The sequence below is a fragment of the Lygodium microphyllum genome, chromosome 9 (assembly GCF_053477565.2).
Source record: "Lygodium microphyllum isolate KBCC chromosome 9, Lygodium_microphyllum_v1.1.10, whole genome shotgun sequence".
NCBI classification, from domain to species: domain Eukaryota; kingdom Viridiplantae; phylum Streptophyta; class Polypodiopsida; order Schizaeales; family Lygodiaceae; genus Lygodium; species Lygodium microphyllum.
This window is the reverse complement of record NC_141143.1, coordinates 134,341,674-134,365,418: the sequence shown is the minus strand read 5'-3', so window position 1 is coordinate 134,365,418 and position 23,745 is coordinate 134,341,674. Positions and strand designations below refer to the sequence as shown.

Here is a 23,745-nt window from a genome sequence, read left to right as displayed (position 1 = left end):
CACAGAAAGAGATTAAGACATCCTCTATTGAATTCGCAAGGTGGGGACCAGTGGAGACGGTTTGTCTCTTTGAGAAATACCTGCCCACCAACATGCTCACGATACAAATCCACCTTCTTGTGCATCTTGTAGATGAAGTGGAGATTACTGGACGTGTCCATACGCGATGGATGTTCTTCTTGGAGCGCTTCATGAAAACCCTGAAAGGCTTTGTGCGACAACGAGCTTGGCCAGAAGGTAGCATGGTTGAAGGTTGGTTGGTGTCTGAGGCGCTAGTGCATATTTCACAATGGCTACCAACGGTGGATCCAGACAACGAAATGCTATGGTCGCTGAAGGACGATGATAGACTGACTGGAGATGTGGTGGTTGGAAATGGGGTAGAAAAAAGAATGGATGCCTCAATGGAAAAGAAGGTGAATCGCTTTTATATGTTGCACCATGCCTCTATGGAGACGTAGCTTGCCAAGTACCAAATCGCTAGGCAAGATCGAGAGAAAGCGCGAACTGAATTCCAACATAGTATGTTTCATCGACCGATTCGATATCCCGAGGGCATGGATGAGATGCCGCGGTTCATGTCAACACGATGGTTGCATGGAGCTTTGACCGCAGCGTCTCGGGAAGGGACAGAGGTCTCAATGGAGGAGTGGGAATTCTTGAGGGGATGTAGTCCAAAAGTGATGAGGGATTTAGGATTTGTTATATCTAAATTTTATATGCGACATCTAATTTGAGTGTTTCAATGTACAGTACAAAATATATAGTGCAGCGTGGTCGCGCGGACGGCATTTTCGCGTTGAGTGTATTGACAAAATGCGCTCCACAATGGACTATGGTATCATGGCAAGGTTCGAGCAAGAGAGCTGGCGACGAGCAACGGATCCAAACACAGTTGTGGATGAGATGGAGTATTTTGGGAACTTGCAAAGTATTGTTACGGTGGATTACCGTAGCTTCTCCATGATACTATTCGATGTGCAATGGTTCAAAGTGGTACTTGGAGGAGTTGAAGCAACAGTTTGACGAGGTCCATCTAGATTTCTTGAAATAGATTCCGAAAAAAAATGGATGGATTTGCGCGACACCTTTGTGTTGCCGGCCCATTGTGAACAGGTGCATGAACTCATTTGTTTGCTAATTGTATTACGACATGGTTTATGTCATAATGGTTTAAACTCTCTTGTATGTGTTTGTGAACAGGTAATCTTCTATCCAAACCCCCGACAACCTCGATAGTGGTATGTTATACCTTCAACTCCCTGAAGTGCGAGAGTATATGATCAAAGCGATGTTCAGAGCATAGATGAAGATAATATGCAAATAGAGAGGTCGATATTGCAAGGGGTGGAGGCCACCGAAAGCTTGGAGCCAGCATCGGCTAACAATGATGGAAATACAGGAGTCTAAGAGAATGAGGTGGACTCATCCTTTTGTGGTAACATGTCTATCGACCTTCCAGTGTATGCGGAGTTGTGTCAAGAGATTGACATGGCACCATAGGATACTTCATACTTGGAGCATCCACTTACTCAACTCATTGACCAATCGCTTATAAGGGTACATAAGATATGCATTTTAAGTGAGATTTTTTTTAAGGATTTATATTACTGTGCTTTGTATGATTTAAATTGATTATACTAACATCATTTTTTGTCTGTGTAGGTAACATTTTCAGGATGAGTCGAGGGATGAGCAATGAGGAGTTACAGGATATATTCACACGCATGTCTCCAGACCAGATCGCGAGATTCAGAGATATGGCAGACCAGGAGCTGTCTCGGTCTTCGTCAAGGCGCTCTGCTAGATCCACTTCAGGGCGATCGGATGCTTCAGCTTCGAGCAAACGAGCTCGACGCTCCAGACTTGGGCCAGAGGGAGGGAGTGCTTCCGGGTCAGGGGGATGCTGCAGAGATACAGATGCAATGAGCCCACGGTCGACACGGGATACAGGTGTGACTCCTCGCTCTCGTGGCCCTTCCAGGGAGCGTGGCTCAGGCTCAGGTGGATGTTGTGGAGGCACGGACGCGATGTCTCCGTCTCGTCATTCAGCAGGAGAGTTGCGTCACCTCCAGGATTTGTCACACCTGTGGGGACGTCTACTCCAGTTACTCCAGCTTTTTCTCAGCCGTCAGCAACAAGTGGCACCCCTATGGGTGACACTCTGAGAGATATTACCTTGGTCGGTACACCGAATGCACAGGGGTCTCCTGGATATGCCCAGGAGCATGGACACAGATGGTAGAGGACCCATCTTAGGCAAACTCCAAGGGGATATGGATATCTAGTCGATGATAGGTTAGGAGCCATCATCATGAATGATGAGGGGAGGAGGGTGATGGATCGCATGAGAGAGTTGTGCCAACAAGTTTTTCGGCACAAGGTCTTAGATCATTGGAAGAACATACCGGAGGGGAGCAAGGACTACATAGTAGCATCCTTGCATGAGGAGTTTCCGGTTCCAGCCTCAGTAGATAGATTTTCTATGGGCTGGATGATGGATTGCATGCGTGCATATATGTCACATAGACGATCCAACGCACGCAAGGCAATCAAGAGTGGGGCTGCAAAGCCCGAGTGGTTAGATGCGGACGACTGGCGCCGACTGAGGGAGAAGGCTACAGATTCTCCAGGAAGTTGGAGTTAGCAGCGCGAGGCGGCGAGGGCACGACTCGAGGCCAGAGTGGTCCATCATCTTGGGAGTGGCGGCCACAAGACATATTTGGAGGACTTTGTAAGTTTTTCTTTTGTTTTGCTTGTTTATTTTTTTGCAATATCCTTTGTATTGACAATCATGTTTCTAACAGTTAGCATTTTGTTTTCTTTGCAGCGCTCCATTACAAATCGCCATCCGACCGGCCTTGAGACCTGATATGCAAAGAGGCACGGTCTCACTTCATTGATCAACCGATTGTATAGACGCGATGGCCCTGTAAGTCACTCATCTTTCTTGTCCGTAGTTACCATGTTTAATTAGAATGCATTATTGTATGGTGAACTGATGTGTTGTTTCTTTTTTTGCAGAGTCCATTCGATGCTCCTTTGCGGCGCGACGAGCTTTCGGAGGGCGAGCTTATGTAGCTCGCCCTTGGATCCCTGGAGCTCACACACCTTTATTTTTTGGTCGCCTGATCTATATAGACATTTTCTATGTATTAGTGATATCTTGTCATGATTGTACCAATCACTTATTATGCGATCATGTATTTATTTCATGTATCAGTGTTATGATTTCAGTATACTTAGTTTTTGTTTGCAAGCGCATTGTACACAGTGCAAAAACTATTTTGTATGGCTCTAATTGCCATAATTTTTTTTTCCTGTTACCATCGATATTAGCATCGCAAATTTTACTGCTCGCGTCGTTATTGGCATCGTTATTTTCGTCGCAAACCGTCGGTATTGGCGTCAATATCAGCGCCAATACTGATGCCAATACCGACGCTGATACCGACTGTTCTATGGCATTGCCAATAACGACACTTTTTGCGACAATGGGGACAAATTTTGTTATTTGCATTTTTGTCGCTTTTAACGTCGGTATAAGGCCTATATCTTGTAGTGAATTTTTCAACCTACATACGTTTCTCATGATAATGTAGATAAGTCTATTTTGATGTGGGTGTAAATGATGCATTTCTTGATGAGAGAGTAGAGATACAACAATCTAGAACATTGTTGATACAAACATTATATGGTAGTAACTTCGATGCACCATTGGCTAATTGTACTCATTTGGGCTCTCAAAGTGACTCTTACATATTAGATTGTCATGCATTGATTGTTCCTATTTTGTGTGATAAGGATGATCTTGTGACTTTTGAAAAGGCACAAAATTCAAAAAATTGGATGGCTACTATGTAAATCTAAGTATCATGCTATTATCAAAACTAGTATTTGAATCTTATTAGGCGATTTGCCTCCTAGCAAGAAGTCCATTAATACCAAATGGATTTACAAGTTAAACCAAAGCCAAATAACACAATATTAGTGAGTTTGGGAATTTCCCAATTCCCAATTTTTGAATACTAAAAATGTGGCATCCGGATAGCATGCCCATAAGTTTCTCAAAACCATATGACGTGACCTGTCATTGGAAAGCGCTTGAAAAATGGAATCTATTGAGCTATAGAGCGCTCAATTTGGAGTTATAGTGTTCAAGTTATGACAAATCCAAAGATTTGACCACGTGTCCCAAACTTATGGGAATTTCCCATATTCCCTAATATGGTGTTAAATGGTATTGTCGATTACTATAAAGCAAGACTTGTGACAAAGGTTTATGCTCAGTAGAAGGGCATTGATTTTGATGAGACCTTTGCTACCACTTGTTCCCATATAACAATATTTCATAGCATTTGTGTATTAGCAGCTCATAATGGTTGGAATGTACATTAGTTGGACATCAAAACTACACTTCTTAATGCTGATTTATATGAGCAACCTCATGGTTTTTTGTAGAGTATGTAATTTAAAAAAAGTATGCATATTGAAAAAGACTTTGTATGGTCTAAAGCAAGTACCTTAGACTTGATATAAGAAGATACATACACACTTGATTGTGTTTTTTTCTAGAATAGTCCCACTAATAGCCCATTATATGCTAGATATAAGAATGATGTGCCTCTAATCATTATGGTTTATGTTGATGACATGCTACTCACTAGTCCTAATGAGACACATATTATTGAATGTAAGGTTGGTTTGAATTTATCTTTTCACATGTCAGATTTGGATCTACTACATTATTATTTGGGCATTCAGTTTCAGAAGTGTGATAGAGATATTGCTTTATATCAAACAAATTATGTAGAGATATTGTTGCAAAATTCTGGTCTACCCTAGAAGATAGCAAGCCTATTGCTACTCCTATGGAGACATGTTTAAAGTTGATCCTTCATGATGCCCGAGATAAAGTTTGATGTCTTCCTCCATTAACAAATAGTTCGACGTTTGACTTATGTTGTCAGAGGGATTTTAGTCAAAAGATCGTATCCATCAGCGATCTAAGAGAGAAGGAAGCAGAGAATAGGAGATAGAAGATAAGAAAAAGAATAGGCAGGAGATTCAAATGAATCCCAAGAATGTTGGAAATTAGGTTCTCTTCAAGACATGTCCATACATCATGAATCAATCATAAAACCTTCTACCAAGTCTACCAACCAAAGCCTTTACAAAAGATAAAGACAAATGTCAATGATTCAGGCTCTACACGTATTACATGCAAACTCTGTTGTACATCCAAGACAAAGAGTTCAAACAATCCAAATGTCAATAGGTTTAGATGATTTCTTGGCAGGAGAAGCCCAAGTAGTTCTCCCAAGAGCACTATGTATTGATAGAACCTGAAAAGGTAAACAAAATCCTTGTATGAGACTCCAAATATACTTCAGCCCTGTGTATTCTTGGTTATTATAATAGTCATAAGCTGATCGTTTGATGGCTAAACTCCAAGACAAATGGTTCTTGGATTATCTAGACAATATTTGCTACTAATCAAAAGTAATCTCCAAGCAGTAGATCTCTCCTGGAGCTCCCTGTTATACGCAAAAATGTGCACTAAATACGAGCTTCTACTTTGCTGTTTAGATGAAAAATGTGATGGTTCCATTGGCTTCAAAATGGGGTAAAACACTAGGACATGTGATCAAAATTCTTTCAGATTGCTCCTTCTCCCCTCTTCCCGTCCAGAGTGTTGTTTACTATTTGAAAATTGTGATCGCGTACAACACAAATTTGGGAGCCCTTCTCTTTGCATGAGATCTCCCAAAAGTGGTTGAAAAGTAACTTACTTTCTACATGTCACCCTATTCTAGAAGCTTTCTACACCTTTTTAGGATACTTACAATAAATAATATCCAAAATATCAAACATAGACTAAAAGTGTCTAAAAATCTCATATTTTTGAACCATCTATACTATGGACACTAACACTAATGACTAATTATGACATTGACTTTCTAGATTAATAAGAAAGCTGGATGATGATGCACTCTGGGTTTGTTACACTATGCCCATGTAGCGGCACGACGTCCATCCCCTCTGAACCTACACATCTTGCGGTGTATGCCAAAGTCCTAGTTGTCACCAAATTCAGAGTCCTCCTCATCCTCTGCAACCATATCCTTTGCTTCTTCATCTTCCATATCTCCTTGGCTAGCCCTTGTGTCATGGCCACTATTTTCATCTAGTTTTGGCAACTCATAGGAAATAGATTCTCACCTCTTGAATAATTTGATTATTTTCCCTACTATTGGAATTCTTATGGCTATTCCATCTAGCTCATTTAATGCATTAAGTAGCATTATCAAGGACCTATCTTACGACATAAGGTCTGAGCCATCATTTTGAGACTTTACGCATGGCACTATGCTGGTTTTCCAAATTCCTGTCATAAACTAGAACCCAATCCCCATCTTGTATTGTTCTTGGTATCAATCTATGTCTTTTGTCAAACCGTTTCTTGTTCTATATCCTTGCGGCTCTTAACTTTGCAAGTGATGCCTCTATACCTTTTGACTTCCTTTCCAACTGTCTAATACATAGTAAGGCCAACAACTCCTCTCGATTGAGCTTCTCTTCCCAAGATAGCACACTCCATGTGACTGTCATCTCCTCTATCGGCATGATAGATTTTTTATCATATATCAATTCAACATGCATATATCGTGTAACAACACTATGAGTTATTTTGTCAATCCATAAAGCATAACGGAGCAATTATAGCCACTCTTTTACCTTCTCTCCACATGCTTTTGCAAATGCCTTCACAATAGACATGTGACCTTTCACTTTTGCCATTTCTTTCAAGGTTATAAGCTAAAGTTAAAGCAAGCTTTATCCCCAATTTTGCAAAGAAATCATGGGGTTTATCAAAATCTAGTTCACCCTATCTACTATAATTTTCCCCACACAGCCATACTAAGAAAATATCTATTCTAAGAGAAAATTACACAATGCATTTGTTATCTTGGTACGTATAGCTCTCCCTTCCCCTTGATTAGTCAAGTTTTCATGGGCAAGTACAAGATACCTGATTTTCCAAAGACCTGTATAGGCATCATTACTAAATCCACCACCCTCTTAAAATGAAAAGATAAGGGATATGTGGATTGCAATCCATCCTCATGTCTCACAAATGAATACATTTGAAATGTCGTACATGTTTTCACAAAGTGAGTAACATTCTCATACATGCCCTACCACCAATATCTTTCTTTGATCTTTGCAAAAGTACCCTAAACACCTCTATGGCCAGCCCATAAGCTTTCATGAAACTCCTGCATAACGTTTACTTGTGAAGCTCTATCACCTAGAACTTGCAATGGCATACCCTATTTCTTCTTAGCATGTTTCCACAAATACCTATCTTTTAAGAAAAACCCAAAAGCTTTCCTCTTGCTCTTCTTAAACTCTGACCACTCTTCTCTCTTTGTTAATTTGTTGAGGTATTGACCAATTCTCAACAAGTCTCTTGCATATTTGTCTTCCAGAAACAATTCTGCACAAGATACATAGCATCTAAAGTGTTTTCTCTTTGTTGTCCAAGCTTCTATTAGTGATGTAGCAACTTCCTGCATTGCTAAATTCACTATTACACCACTTGTACTTGGCAAACCAGCTCCTGTACTTATTTCATTTAATGTTGTCATTGCATTAATGAGAGATGTACATGCAGTTATAATAGCTTCCAATTCAGTTTCACCAACCAAAACATCATTTTGAATAGCAAGAAAGTCATCTTCTTCCTCCTCATCCATCATCCCATCTTCATTCTCATAGCGTGCCCAAGATAACATGTCAGCCCACCAGGTTATCTCTTCCTGCAATATGCTGAAATTCAAGGTTCAAAGATTTGATGTATGCAATCCACTAGAGTATAGAAAAGTCTAGGGTACCACAACTAGTAATCATATCCAATACCAATAAACAATCAATCGCAATGACTACACAAGCACCCATAAAATACTCCTTATCACATTTAAAGGTTGTCACAATTCCCCATTGTTTTTTTTTTTACATGTGGATACCTTAATCTCTACTGTTTGGCCAATATTTTAGCACCAACAGACTTGTATATCTTTTCCCTTCCTCATCATCTTGCCCGATTTCCCATCCAATCTTGATTGGGATCATATCTATAATAATAATGATAGGCTTCCCATGTGAATAATCAACCTTTCTTAATATAGGAGTAGATTGGAATGTTTCAACTCTATAAAACTGATGACCTATATCTTTAGGATCCCATAAACTTGGATGCCTTGACACTTTCTCTTATAGACCCTCCCTGTCTTGGTGGAAGCAGCAAAGTAACTAGTTTCACCTTTTTGTCAACCATCTTATATTTTGTCTCCACAACTACTTCAGCCCATTGTAATCCTTCCTGATGAGCAAACAATGATATAACATCATACATGCCTAAAGAACATACTGACAACACTGTATTTTCAGCCTCATTTTCTACATGTATGGTTTGCTAAAATTTCAACCATAGTGTCAATAATATTCAACCCATTAAAGAGGCTTGAAATGCCTTCTTTTTTAGCTAACAAACCCAATGCTCTTAGTTTCTTAGCATCCCATTTTATAAATATGCGTTCAACCTTGCACATAGCTTCCATAGGCTTAAACCAACATAGTGTCAATAATATTCAATCCATTAAAGAGGCTTGAAATGCCTTCATTTTTAGTTAACAAACCCAATGCTCTTAGTTTCTTAGCAGCCCATCTTGTAAATATGCATTCAACCTTGCACATAGCTTCCATAGGCTTAAAGCAACATGAACTATTTGTTGTAAATTGAGAATAACCAGCAGTAATAAATACATGCTTCATTCCATCAGGAGGCAAGTACATCCTTTGAGCAACACTATTGTAAACTCTCTTAGGGGCAAACTCTATTCGAAAAGCCATAAAGAATAAGTTGATTGTGGTTATGGTCCCAGCCTCCAAGCCATGATACCACATTGTAGCTCTTCCTTTAAGAGTCATATTGAAAAGCATCATGAGTTGTCCTTCATCTTGAATTCGACAATTGAATATTAATTTCTCAAACTCACTAATATGGAGCTCCGTATCTTCATCTGCTAACCCATTAAACATGGGTAGAGGGAAACCTAGGACTAGCAAATCCAACATTCATGTAGGTATCACAATTGGTTGTGTCATCATGACGACCAGGTTTGCTCTAGGGGTTTGTACCAGAAGGGGTACACTCCCACTTGAAGTAGATTGGCTTTTCGCAGAAAGGGGAACCTTAGAACTTCCTCCTTCCCCTGATGGACTAGCTAGGATATTAATTGGGTCAATAAGACCTCTCACTCTTAGCAATATCAGACTACTGCGGTTAGGAGAATATCTCCTAAGAATCTTAGCTTGATGTCTATCCCTTTCATCTCTTTCTTGACATTGGACCTCAGCTTGATGGTGTCTATCAAGAAATAATAGATCAATTCTCTTTAGCACATATTAAACAAGTGGTCCCTATTAACCAAGATTCAAAAACCGCCATCACTTATTAGCAGCTCCTAGCAAATGCACCACCTTTCGAGACCAAAAATGGGCTCGACATTAACTCTAAGGCTCTAGTTGGTGGACTCCTATGCTCACCAAACCACCCTTATAGCCTCATGGTGGTCAGGAGTGATTGGAGGCTACACACTGCTCTAAATAAATCATGCATTTATATCGATTTGTAGTCCAATGATTTTTCCCATCTCAACTCCAATAGAGGGAGTATCCCACATATATAGGTGACTAACACCTCATTGGATACACATATAGAGCACCCCCCAACCAGTCAATGTGGCTCCTACCGCTCTTCTACACCCCAAGGATTGGCCCCAGGATGTGCCATCTCAAACATAAAACACAATCATAACATTGTCCACTCTTTTTTCAAGCTGCACATTCCAAGAGATATTTTTGTTGTTTCCTCACTTAATCAATCCCTAAAGAAAATTATACTATCCTACAGCTCAGGGATTCTCGCACTCTCATCATTGATCAATAGTTTTAGCAAACCAATTGCAATGCATCCAAGAGTCTTCCTCTTTCTTGATACCATGTATAAGAATGAAAATGCAATGTGTGTAATGCCATTTAGTGCTCAAACAAATTAACCACAAATAAGCCAACATGTCATGTGAAAAACATTCTTTCAATGATTTTCTTTCTAACATAGTGTTGCATTGTAAAGACACAGCATCGGACTAATTCGTGCTACCGTCCCTTTAATTTATCACATGAATCCTATATGCTCAGTTCAATGCACAAGAACTTATATTTCTATGGAAGATTCTTGATATTTTAGCATCTTTATATGTTCATTTATTATTTAGGATGTTTCCTATGTTTTATGCTATTTTTTCCATCAAAACACCCTCCAAAAATGACCACTTTAACATACAAATGGATGTAGACTAATGCAAATCTCATCCTCTGCAACCATTATACACTCACAAACCTTTTTGTGATTTCAGTAATTTTTCCACTCTTAAACTAATTTTTGTCCTTTTTTCTCTATTCCAAAACGCCGTTTTTGTAAAAATTACATGGCGCAGCGAACAGAATCTGAGAAAGAGATAGAGATAGAGAGTACACAACAGATAAAAGGAGAATTAGAAAATTTATTTAGCTCCAAACAACTGATACAGAGATGGCTCTGTCCACCCGTGCGCTTCCATAGTGAAGCTTAGATGGCGATCTAGACAGAAGATAGGTGAAGAGCTTAAGGCTAGCTGGAACAACTCTGACTGGGTGAAAGATAGATGATCAATGGCTGTGAAAGGGTTTAGCTTTTATAGCTCGTGAAGGCAGTTAGGTCGGCATGACTGACCTACCATATGAGCCTCCACTAGTTGGCCACAGAATATTCCATGGAATATTTCCTTTACCGTCGGGCCGGGGGTGCTGCCCCCCAGACCCCTACCAGGGGGGCCGCTGGCCCCCCTGGGACCCCCCAGCCACCAGGGGCCGCTTCCACGGCCCTCGAACCCTAAAATAGAGGCCCCTTTTAACTCCCTTACCCCGCAACTCAATGCAATGTGCCTCGAGTTGCTACCGGCTTAACTACTCAGTCCAACCCAAAGATTAGGGTCACCTTTTTGCCATTCGATCACATAGACCTCATCTGATATACAAGTTAGGACTCAACCAATGATGTCCGGGTTCACATTTGGCTTCTCCTCATAATGGGGACCTTACAACTTTGGGCACTATAAATCATTGGTGGCACCTTATGAGGGTGGGGCATTGAGCATATCTAATACCCCCCCTCAATGTCCACCCATAGGTGAACTATCTCCTTGGCCCAATGCTGAGTCTTTGAAGATGAACTTGAAGCAGATCCTTCATAAGTGCTTTGGTGAAGATATCCACTCCATTCTCTTTTGTTGGACAGTAGACCAGTTCCACTATCCCATCCTCCATCAAATCATGCACATAGTGATACTTGATCTCTATATGTTTGGTGCGTGCATGAAACACTGGATTTTTGGCAATGGCAATGCAACTCTGATTGTCACATCTCAGCACAGTTGATTCTTCATCCTGCACTCCCATATGCCATAGGATCCTTCTCAACCATACTGCTTCACATGCAGCAAAACAAGCTGCCTTATATTGTGCTTTGGTAGAAGATAATGCCACTGTTGGCTACTTCTTACTAATCCAACAGAAATTTCTTGAACCCAAATAGAAACAATAACCAGAGACGGACTTCGTGGAATCACAATTCCCCATAAGAGAGGTCTCCTGCCCAATCTGAGTCACAATTCCCCACAAGAGAAGTTCCGGAACTGTATGTGATACCATAGTCAAGAGTTTCCTTCAAGCATTTGAGCACCCGCATCCCAGCCTTCTAATGACTCTCATGAGGTTTGTTTGAGAACCTGCTCAAAACACCAACAACAAAACTGATATCTGGTTTGGTATTACACAAGTAGATCAGCCATCCTCCTGTACCTCCCAATGTCTGCTAGTCCTGATGTATCCTCAATGGATAATTTTGCATTCACCTCCATAGGTGTAGCTATCTCCTTGCACTCGGTCATGCCGAATGCCTTCAAGATCTCCCATGCATACTTCTTCTGAGAGATAAAGATCTTTCATGGCTCTTGCCAGACTTCAATTCCCAAACAATAGTGCAGCAAGCCCAAGTCTCTCATTTCAAACTCAGAACTCAAAGCCTTTCAAGTTTGGTTGATCATATCTTCATAGTCACCTATAATAAGAAGGTCGTCCACATATAGAACAATCACTACAGACTTTTCACCATCCCTGTAAACATACAAGTTAGCATCTGAGGCACATCTTTTGAAGTTTAAGCTTAAAAAGAACTTATCTATTCACTAGTACCATGCTCTGGGGGCTTGTTTCAGCCCATACAATGCCTTCTTCAGCTTACGCACTTTGTTCTCAGAATGGGGGGCCTCAAACCCTAGTGGCTGAGCCACGTACACCTCCTCCTTGAGGTCATCATTTAAGAACGCTGACTTAACATCCATTTGGTAAACTGGCCATTGCTTGTGGATGGCCACTGCAAATACTGTGCGAATAGTGGTCATTCTGGCAGTTGAGGCAAATGATTCTTGAAAATCAAACCCTTCAACCGATGAAAATCTTTGTGAAACCAGTCTAGCTTTGTACTTTTCTAAGGTACCATCAGCCTTGTACTTTACCTTCGAGAGCCACTTGGTGCCAATAACGTTCCGCTTTGCTAGCCGATCCACTAGCTCCCAAGTGTCATTCTTCATTATATTGTCATACTCGGCTTGCATAGCTACCTTTCATGCTAGATCTGCAAGTGCTTCTTCTAAGTCAGTTGGCTCCTTTACTTCTCTCATAATCTTAGCCATCAAGGCCATATTGACTATGTGAGCAAAAGCCCTCCTTTGCTCCTCTATTCTCTAAGACCTCCTTGGTCAGTCTGCTTTCTCCTCAACAGATGTGGGCATAGGATTATTGTGGTCATAGAGCTGCTTCACCCAACGCGGCAATGGCTTTTCCGGTGGGGTGATGTCAGGTTGATGATTTTTTTCCTCATCATCTGAAGATGATGCTTCCTCCTCCTTAAGGATAGGGACAACTCTCGGAACACGTTCATGGTGGACTACTACTTCGCTTGATGATAAAGTGGAAGAACATGCCTTCTCCTCCTCCACTGTACGTAGCTGCTCCTTGAACACCACATCACGACTCGCGATGATCTTCTTTGCCTCTTGGTCACATAATTTGTAAGCCTTTTGCTCATCACTATAACCCAAGAAGATACATTTTCTACTTTTTGGTTGTAACTTGTTTCTCTTCTCATCTGGAATATGTGCATAACATTCACATCCAAAAATTCTGAAGTGTGAGATAGATGGTTTCTTACCAGTGTAAGCCTCATAAGGTGTTTTTCCCTTGAGAGCTTTTGTGTAGCTCCGATTTAAAATGCAGATTGCAGTATTAACAGCTTTAGCCCAAAAATGGTTAGGCAATCCCTTGCCCTTTAGCATGCATCTTGCCATCTCCACAATGGTGCGATTCCTGCATTCCACAACACCGTTTTGCTGAGGTGTGTGAGGCGTCGTCAATTGACGCTTGATCCCTTTGCTCTTGCAAAAGTCTTCAAACTCCTTTGAGTTGAACTCACCACCACCATATATTCTAAATTTCTTCACACTTTTCCCTATTTCATTCTCAACAAGTGTTAGCCATTCTTTAAACTTACCAAAAGCTTGAGCCTTATCACGAAGGAAGTACACCCACATCTTCCTACTATAGTCGTCGACAATCAACATAAAATAAGATCCCCCCAAGGCTTGTGTAGGCATCTTTCCGCACAAGTCAACATGAACCAACTCTAGAGAAGCCTGTGCTCTATTCTTGCTTTCTTATGGAAGTGCCTTTCTCCGTTGTTTGCCCATCATACAAGCTTCACATGGTTCCTTCAATTCAGTCACATTGTAGGTAGGTGAGTAACCATACCTTGCTTGTGCATCTCCTTCAACACTACAAATCCAATGTGTCCAAACCTTTCATGCCAAGTCTTACTTGTGCCCACTCCAACGGTGGCTGTAAGAGCACTTAGCTCATATAGGTTGTTCCTTCTTTCTCCTTTGCCAATAACTTTGCCATCACTATCAAGAATTTCTGCACCGGTCTTCTTGAACCTCACTTCATGACCAAGATCAGTTATGGCAGCAACTGATAACAGATTTCTCCTAATTTCAGGAACATACAACACATTTGAAAGCTTTTTGACATCACCATTTGCAGCAACAAATGAAATAGTACATGTGCCCGGCAACAGGGCATTTTGCATCATTTTCAACCATCGCAGTGATGGATTCTTGTAGAGGCTGCATAGAACTGCATAGACCTTTCTTGTTGGTCATGTGACGGGAGGCCCCACTATCCAACACCCATGAGTTAGTGGCAGATTCTTCTCGTGCTGAGGAGCACACCTCCTCAATGGTCGCCATGAATAACTCCAGCTCTGCTTCAGTCCTATTGGCTGTCTCTTTCCCTTTACTTTTAAGGGTACCATTCTTTTCTATGCCTTCTTGACACGACAATCTGCGATTGCATGTCCTTTCTTCTTGCAGTAGAAGCACTCTCCTTAAAGCTTCTTCTTACCACCCTTCTTCTTTTTGTCACCATAATTTTTGGTGGAGGAACCACCTTTGCCTTTTGCATTGGCAGAGAATGTAGCATCTCCATTGTTGCTTCCTTCTCGGGTTTTCAGCCTCAGCTCCTCCTCCAGCAATAATGCACAAAACTCAAAACTCAAAGCTTGAGGTCTCACCTGAGTATTAAGGGAAGTTACTAGTCCATCAAACTTTTGTGGACAAATCCGAAGACATCTCCGAGCTAGCTTCTTGCTAGTCTTTTGTATCCCAGCACCAGCCATCTGGTCGCACAGATTCTTAATCCGAGTGATGAATGCTTCAGTTGTCTCTCCTTCAGAAAACTTCTCCGCTACTAGTTGATTCTCCAAGTTTTGAATCCTTGTTTGGTTTCGCATTTCATACTGACTCCTTAGTACATTCCAAGCCTCTGATGCTTTGGTTGTATGCTCTGAATCAAAGTTAGAACAGCTTGTAACTAAGGCACACAATGCATCTGCATTCCTTCGTTTCCAAGCTCGTAGAAGATCTGCATTCGAAGAAATCATCACACTAGGATTTGATGGGTCGGGGGTAGACTGTGGTTCTACATCAATCCTAGCACAGTCTCCAAAAGCTCATAAGAATCAAGGATAGTTGTAATTTTGAACTTCCACAAGGTATAGTTTGTACCATCTAACTTTCCTTCGCTGAAGGTTGGTGGACGAATCCTCAGTGTTTGAATAGCTGGTACAATAGCACCACCCCCTACACCGCTTCCTGATGCGCCAGAACTGCTTCCGAAAGATGACATTGTTCCTCTTTGCTGTTAAAGCCTTTGCCTCTTGCGCACTCTTCGATCCCTAGAGCCCCGTAGGCACTGATACCATGTAAAAATTACACGATGTAGTGAATAGAATCTGAGAAAGAGATAGAGAGTTCACAATAGATAAGAGGAGAATTAGAAAATTTATTTAGCTCCAAACAACTGATATAGAGATGGCTCTGTCCACAGTGAAGCTTAGATGGCAATCTAGACAGAAGATAGGTGAAGAGCTTAAGACTAGCTGGAACAACTCTAACTAGGTGAAAGATAGATGATCGATGGCTGTGAAAGGGTTTAGCTTTTATAGCCCATGAAGGCGGTTAGGTCGGCATGACCGACCTACCATATGAGCCTCCACTAGTCGGCTAGGGAATATTCTAGGTAATATTCTCTTTATCATTGGGCTGGGGGTGCTGCCCCCGGACCCCAAAATAGAGGCCCCTTTTAACTCCCTTACCCCGCAACTCGATGCAATGTGCGTCGAGTTGCTACCAGCTTAACTACTCAGTCTAACCCAAATATTAGACCCAGAATGGTCACCTTTTTGCCATCCGATCACATTGACCTCATATGATATACAAGTCAGGACTCAACCAATGTCCGGGCTCACATTTGGCTTCTCCTCATAATGGGGGCCTTACAACTTTGAGCACCATGAATCATTGGTGGCACCTTATGAGGGTGGGGCATTGAGCATATCTAACAATTTTTAGGTATTTTTCTTTATTGTCTCTGTGTAGATGTCATATTTTTTGCTTATTTTGATTTAGGACAAAAAATTGGACAGTGGTCCATTATCACATTTAATACCATTCTACATTAACATTGTGTGATCAACCAAAATTTAAAAAATATTATTTTTCACACAAATAGATTTCAAATTTTTTTAAAAAGTCATAGCCACGGACACATGTTCTATATCTTATCATTTGCAGCCCTCAAACATATCACAATGAAGCTTCAAACTTTGTGTGTTTTGGGTCTCAAGAACCCCGACCCCATCGTGTTGAATTTGGGGAGGGGAAAGCCCCAATAGTCACCACCCCTACCCACTTAAAGTCTCTTTTGCACCTTTTTTCCTCCTCCACACTTGGGCACTCCCCATTTCTGCATCTGGCCTCCATTTTGTGAGTTGTAAATTTTTGCATAACCATCTTGGTGTCCTGCACTGCTTTGCACTTGTCGTTGTCCATCCCATTGCTCAAAGAAATTTATAAAAATCCATGATTGCTGCAAGGTCCGTCTCTAAAAGTGCTTTGAAAACTCATCTTAATGGTCGCTTAAAATGGTTAGGTCCATATCCGCCACTTCCAATGGGCTTTCATTTTGCCTCAAATTGACAAATTTTGGCATATTCTTGGCCCTTTTTTGGCTCAAAATCCCACTCTTAGTGCATCTCCATAATCTTCTCTGAGCACCCTTTTTCCTAGCACAAATAATTATTTTCATATTTTCTAATCACCCATGCTTCATCGACTATGTGACTATGAAGGACTAATGGAGCTATCTTCTAACTAAATACTTAAGTAAGCACATACACTCACATAAGTATTCACACAATAGTCTGTGTACAATTTGGATTATGAAGTGTGGGACAATGCTCTAGGATTTCTTGGAGTTTGACCCATCTCACAAACCAACAAAGCATGTTGTATGTAGGGGAGAAAAAGACTAGCACTTTCCCCTAAGGAGAGAGACTTAATGTACCATCACCTCTACTTTGGATTATGAAGTGTGGGACAATGCTCTAGGCTTTCTTGGAGTTTGACCCATCTCACAAACCAACAAAGCATGTTGTATGTAGGGGAAAAAAAGACTAGCACTTTCCCCTAAGGAGAGAGACTTAATGTACCATCACCTCTTCTTTTAACACTACCCTTTCCTTCTTCTACAATGTTCAACCCAATTCTTATTTCCTTCAATGATGAGCCATAATTAGAAATTACCGATCAAGTATACCTTTAAAATGTCATAGTCTTTAGTGCCCTTATTAACAAGGTTACTACCACTACTTTGACAACCAATTACCAAGTACCAAGTAGCATTTTTCATCACTAAACATCATCATTCCTTCAAGAAGAACATCTTGAAATCTTGAACATTCACATTTTCTAATTCAAGCTAAAGTGTATTACCTACGACATTGAGTGCCATGGGATTGGCACTCATCTAGGAGGGGAATAATGTTAAGCGTAAATCGTGACAATGATACACGTCAAGGAAAAACATAATGTACTAGTGTTAAATTGGAATGGACTGCACTACAATAACTTAGGTACCATCATGTGTAATGTGTAAGAAAGTGGTTTCATCTATACTATTAGTTAACGAGAGGTGGGGGGCGGGTGCCATGTGGCAGCCCCCCACCTCCCCCACAAGAAAAAAAAGAGAACGCGGGGGCGGGTGCCACGCGTCCAGCACCCCCGCCCACAAAAATTGCGCCTGCGCCGGGGCGAGTCTAGGCGCGGAGCGCCTAGTTATTATTATGCCATATAAATCCGAGAGTTGTGCTCACTTCCATGCACATAATATTAGTATCGATAAAATCTCAAGAATAAATCAAGGTGCTCTATTTAATTTTATCTCAAGATGGCTCATGGACCATAGAAAAAGCATGAAATTAGAGAAAGACTAGTCATGAGGCCATAAAGTTGGCAAGATGCCCAAAAGGGGTGAAAGCCCTAAAAGTCATGTATAAAAGGAATGAAAAGACTAGAGCAAGATATTCATGCATGTGCAAAAACCGAGAAGGGTGAAGGAGAGAGAGCGAGTGTGAGATGAATTGAGAAACTAGGGAGGTTAACTCACCTCCTCTTCTTCTTTCTTTATTTCTAGCCCTTCATGCTAAGAGGTGAAGTTAAGGGTGCTTGTGCAAGGTTGAGTTGTTGTGAGAGAGTGAGGAATAGCTCGTCAAGCTAGTGTCACTCTTCTATCCTTCTTCTCCTCTCCATATTACATTTGAAGTTGGAGGCAAGGATGTGGATGGAACCAAGTGGCTATGGATCGTGAAGTAAGCAATGAGCCTTAGCAAATGACTACAAAGAAGACATAAGTCATTATTCACTACAACTTAAATATCAATTCATTTTATGATTTTATGTGAGGGAATGGTAGGTAATAGTTTAGTTTTGAGAGAAGTATGTGTTGTGGTTATGTGAAAGGTAGTCGAAAGCCATTAGTGTATTGAAGCTCTTGAAAAAAATAAGTGTAGGTCCTAATTCCGACGTGTTCCACAAATGGAGCACAAAAATTTGTTACTATATTTTGATACTAATGTGTGCGAATAGTATCAAGGCATTTTTTTCCTTCTCTAGGAGGTTTGTTTCATGTGGCCTTATATATATTCTCTATTGATCTCTCTCAATACACTTCATGTTGTGCTCTCAAGTTTCTTCTCCAAGTTATGTTTGTGCATTTATGCAACCATGAATCCAATACTCACTCGATAAACATGAGATTAAAGGGTGAAACCACTTGATACCTAGGGAAGAGAGCCAAGAGATGAAATACGACAACCACCTTAGGCATTGAGAAGCTTAGAAAAGCTATAAGCCAATAATTCCCTCAAACAATCAAGGATATGACCAATGACCATTTTGTGATTTACATTGTGTGATTTGAGATATAATCAATTCTTGACCAATGAATCCCTCAAATAACAGAGGATATGACCAATTTGTGACCAATTCATGATCTCTTGAACAAGGGAGGATATGACCAATTCATGATCCCCATCACATGATTTGAGATGGAAAACAAATTCTAGCCAAGAGGTGGTACTCTATGCGAGTCAAGAATCTCAATCACGAAATTGTTATAAAGGAATTGAATTTTTTTTAAAAATATATATTTTATGTTCAACATCTGATTATGTTATTAGTTCGTTGTACCTAAAGGATCATATAATGGACTAATTAATATATGTCAAAAAAATATCATAGCATAAACTACTTACATAATTAGAGCTAGCCAAGAAGGTGGAGTGGGAAATGACATATTGAGAAGTGGAGTATGAAACAAAAGGGGATAGTTGAATTATGCTTACAAAAGGGGGCGGGAGTGTTGGTTGGGTGGGGCTTACATGAAAACCCATACTTACAAAAGCTCTACTTCGACCATACTAACACGCCTCCCTTTCTTCCATGAGAAAGGAAATATTGCATCATACATACAACATCTCGAAAGAGAGGATTTCGGAAATAAGAGCTTTTTCTTAACAAGCATTAAGAGGAGTTGGAAAAAACATCAAAGTGCACCAGCATGAAGAGAAATGGATCCATACAATTTGACGAGATATTATCAAATGATTAATTAATTGTGCCGAGTGTGTCTCCACTAAACGCAGTTACGACCTCCGAGTTTTTACTTCTTCAATAAGAAAGGACTGACAAATTGCACTGTTTGGGCCAAGCGTCATGGCTTCTCTGCAACCCTGTTGAGAGGCAGTGAGCTTCCTAATAAGAAGCTTTGGAATAGGAGTAAAGCCCTTGCTGGCTGCGTCATTGGAACCATGTGCCCTGCTCCTCGTACAGTGGCATATGTCAGATTTCCATACACAACAGTCCAACCACCCACCTGCGTGCCAGCCATATTGCATTTTATATCCACTTCAAAACTTGTATGTTGGGTGTGGTGTGTGTGATACAGGTGTTTTCCTTATTTCTGGTTTCTTTGATTTTACAGTCACATAGGATGCAAAACAGGACGAGGAACGAGGGGCAATTGCCATGGAATGGAACATGGATTGGAAAGAAGCTACTACACCCACAATACTCAAGTCCAAAAATGACCATCACTTGTGACTGTGGGGGCTGAGAGAGAGAGAGAGAGAGAGAGTGTGTGTGTGTGTGTCTATAAGTATGTAATGTATGCATGCATGCATGCATCATCTGCATTTTGAAATAAGAAGTACTATAATAGTGTGTTCATACATGCAACATCAACCTAAACAAACAGGAAAAAGAGATACCTGTCCCATATGATACCAAGCTCTATAGCTTTCTGTTTTTGAAAGCTTCAAGCTTTGAGCCAAATGGTCAACAATTGTTCGTGTACCTGTCAATGGTATAACCGAGTCCAAGTCTCCACTACAACAAGTAAAAATGGAAAGCAAAACTCAGGTGCACTGCAAGACTAGAATGGGAAAATCTGGAATTCAGAAAATTCGATCATATATTATGTACCTATAGACCCAAAGGCGAATCCCGTGCTTTAAAATGTCTTCCAAATATGGTTTCATATCGATAGTAGAATCTTCAATTGAGTAATTCAATGATTTTTTGCTGCCAAGTAGATCATAATGACCAAAATTAAACTGAAGCTGCATCATTTCGATTTGGAAAGCTTTGACAAATTGAGAAACAAACCACACAAAGGTAATTATAATGTCAAGATTGCACCATCAGCTTGGTACATACCTCAAAAGTACTAAGGTAATTCTTATGTTAATTAATATAATATGAAAAGATAGAGGAAAGCAAAGTAAAGAAGTAAAGATTGCACTATACATGCGCGCGTGCAAAAAGAAAGGCCCCCCACATTCCTCAAAAGCATGGAGATAGCGGTTGAAACCTATTCGCACGACATCTTATATCATCACTAACCAATATATAAACTGTGGTATCCTCATGTCGATCAATTAACATGCCAGTGAATAATATCCTACCACATCACCAAGGCACATTGTGGATGCCAGCTCACGACATCTCAACACTTCCCCTTGAGCTCACTATGAGCTCGTGAACTCCAAGCATAGTCCTGAAGCATTGAAGTTTCCAGCTCCCAAGGCCTTGTTGAAAATGTCAATAGCTTGATCCTTTGTGCTGGCATAAACCAAGTCAATATTACCTACTATAACTTGCTCACGAATGAAATGGTAATGGACCTCTATGTGTTTGGTCCGCGCATAATACACTAGGTTCCTAGCCAATTGACTGCTACTAAGATTATCACAGTAGATGATAACCTTCTTATCCACCTACTTCCCCAAATCACCAAGTAGCTTGCGTAACCAAGCTAGCTCACATGCTACAATTGCAGCATCTCTATACTAGACAAGGCAACTATTGGTTGTTTCTTGTTGCTCCACATAACAACAACACTTCAAAGAAAAACATAAAACCACTGGTAGATCTCCTATTTGAAATACTACTAGCCCAATTTGCATTTGTGTAACCATGTAAATCCAATGATATAGTTGCACCATAGGATAAGGCACAATCCAATGTGGACTTGACATAGCGCAATGTGCGTCGCACTGCATCCAAATGTGGCTTCCATGGAAGCTACATACACTAACTCTTCAAACCAATTGTGTAGTTTAGGTCTGACCTAGTGATCGTCATATAAATAAGGCTGCCTATAATCTTCTGATACATAGTAACATCCTCAATCAAGTCGCCCTTATGTGCACTAAGCTTAGCATTAACATCCAAAGGTATAGAAATAGGCTTGCAATCAGCCATAACATACTTCTTCAACATATCCAATGCATACTGTCTCTGTGACAGCCATATATCCTCTGGAGTCCTAATTATCTCAATGTAAAGAAAATAACACAGCTCTCCCTAATCCTTCATCTCAAATTCAGTCTTGAGAAGACCCTTCACATTGTCCATCTCTGTCTCACTATGACCCAGAATGATCAAATCATCCACATATATAGTAATGACCACAATACCTACATCACTCTCACATACATAAGAGTGAGTGATCAGCCTATTTTCTGCAAAATCCAATGTTGACAAGGTATTCTACAAACCTATTATACTATGCCAAAGGTGCTTGCTTGAGTCCATACAAGGCCTTACGAAACCTACATACATAATCTGGATGACTCTCATCTACATAACTAGGTGGCTACTCCACATAAACTTTCTCTTGCAACTCCCTGTGCAAGCATGCATTTTTTACATCCATTTGATGCATGATCCAACCCTTTGATGTAGTCACTAGCATGACAGTCCTTACAATGGCCATTTTAGCCACAAAAGCAAAAGTCTCCTTATAATCAATACCATGAGTTTGCGTATACCCTTTGGCAACCAATCATGCCTTTTAGCGCTCAATAGATCCATTTGATGACCTTGTAAACCCATTTGCAGCCAATAGCTTTCTTGCCTTCAAGGGTACTAACTCTCATGTGTCATTATCCATAAGTGCAACCATTTTTTCATCCATAGCACGATCCCAATAAACATTACCCACTGTATCCTCAAAATCAGTGGATTCCACATCCTGCACAACCTTAGCCATGCATGCATAGTGATGAGCTACATAGCTATCATATGACATTCACTGCGTTGGCTTTCTTGCTCTACTTGACTCGCGTGGAGTTGGATCACTACCGAGTACTTTAGCATTCTCTTGTGCTTTATGCACACCATGTGTTTTAATAGATGGAATCCCAACTCCTCATCCAAGCTCTACTCAGAGCCATCTGAATCAACATCAACATGAGAGAAATCTAATGATACATCTGTCACAATAGATGAGTCTCCACTTTCTCTTTACTTAACATCTATGATGTACTTAGTGGAGTAACCTATGACCTCAATCTGCCACTTCAAAGTCTATCAACAGAATCATGACTAGAAGACTCTTGTGGTCCACGTAATGTCTGTGACTGTTGACCTGTTTTCTATACAACCACACTCTCATGCGCATCAATCTCAACTGTATTCTGTACATTACTATATGAGCTACTCACTTTATCAAAAACAACATCCCTGCTAACTCTCAGCTCACGTACAATAGGGTTATAACATCTCTATTCCTTCTGCTCAAGAGAATATTCAACAAATATACATTTTTTTGCTTTGGGATTCAATTTATTCTGCAACTCATCAAGAATATGCATAGAAGCAATACATCCAAATACTTTCAAATGGGATATATTTGGCTTTCTACCCATAAACTTCTCTCCCATCTGGCTTTCTACCCGTAAACTTCTCTTTGGGTGTCATTCCATATACAATAGCAGTGAGTGTCCTATTCATAATGTATATAGCAATAGCAATTGATTGAGCCCAATAGTAATGAGGTAAGTTTCTAATTGACATCAGTACATGAGACACCTCTACAATATGCTTGTTTTCCGCTTAGCAACTCCATTTTGATTCGGAATATATCTACATGTATACTGTCTCTATATATCATTTTTCTGCGAAAAATAAAAAAAATCATTGGACAAATTCTCCCCCTCCATCTGTCCTTACGCATTTAATATGCAACCTTGTCTCCTTCTCAACCAAAGCCTTAAAGCTTTTAAAGTGAGTGAAGTTTGAACACCTTACTTTTCTCACGTATAAAGTAAACCCATACTTT

The 23,745-nt window shown here is 40.4% G+C and overlaps 1 protein-coding gene across 3 annotated transcripts in view; it reads right to left on the bottom strand.

Moving 5' to 3' along the window:
* Window positions 1–19,693: 19,693 nt before the first annotated feature.
* LOC148031609 (serine carboxypeptidase-like 42) overlaps window positions 19,694–23,745 on the bottom strand; it is an 88,751-nt gene continuing 84,699 nt past the window's right edge. For all 3 annotated transcript variants that reach the window (XM_087685195.1, XM_087685192.1, XM_087685194.1), the window contains 3 exons: window positions 20,604–20,702; window positions 20,390–20,507; window positions 19,694–19,995 (listed from right to left, as the gene is read on the bottom strand). In XM_087685195.1, the coding sequence (XP_087541321.1) occupies window positions 19,834–19,995; window positions 20,390–20,507; window positions 20,604–20,702 (379 nt within the window). In that variant the 3' untranslated portion in view covers window positions 19,694–19,833. The remainder of the gene's footprint in view (window positions 19,996–20,389; window positions 20,508–20,603; window positions 20,703–23,745) is intronic.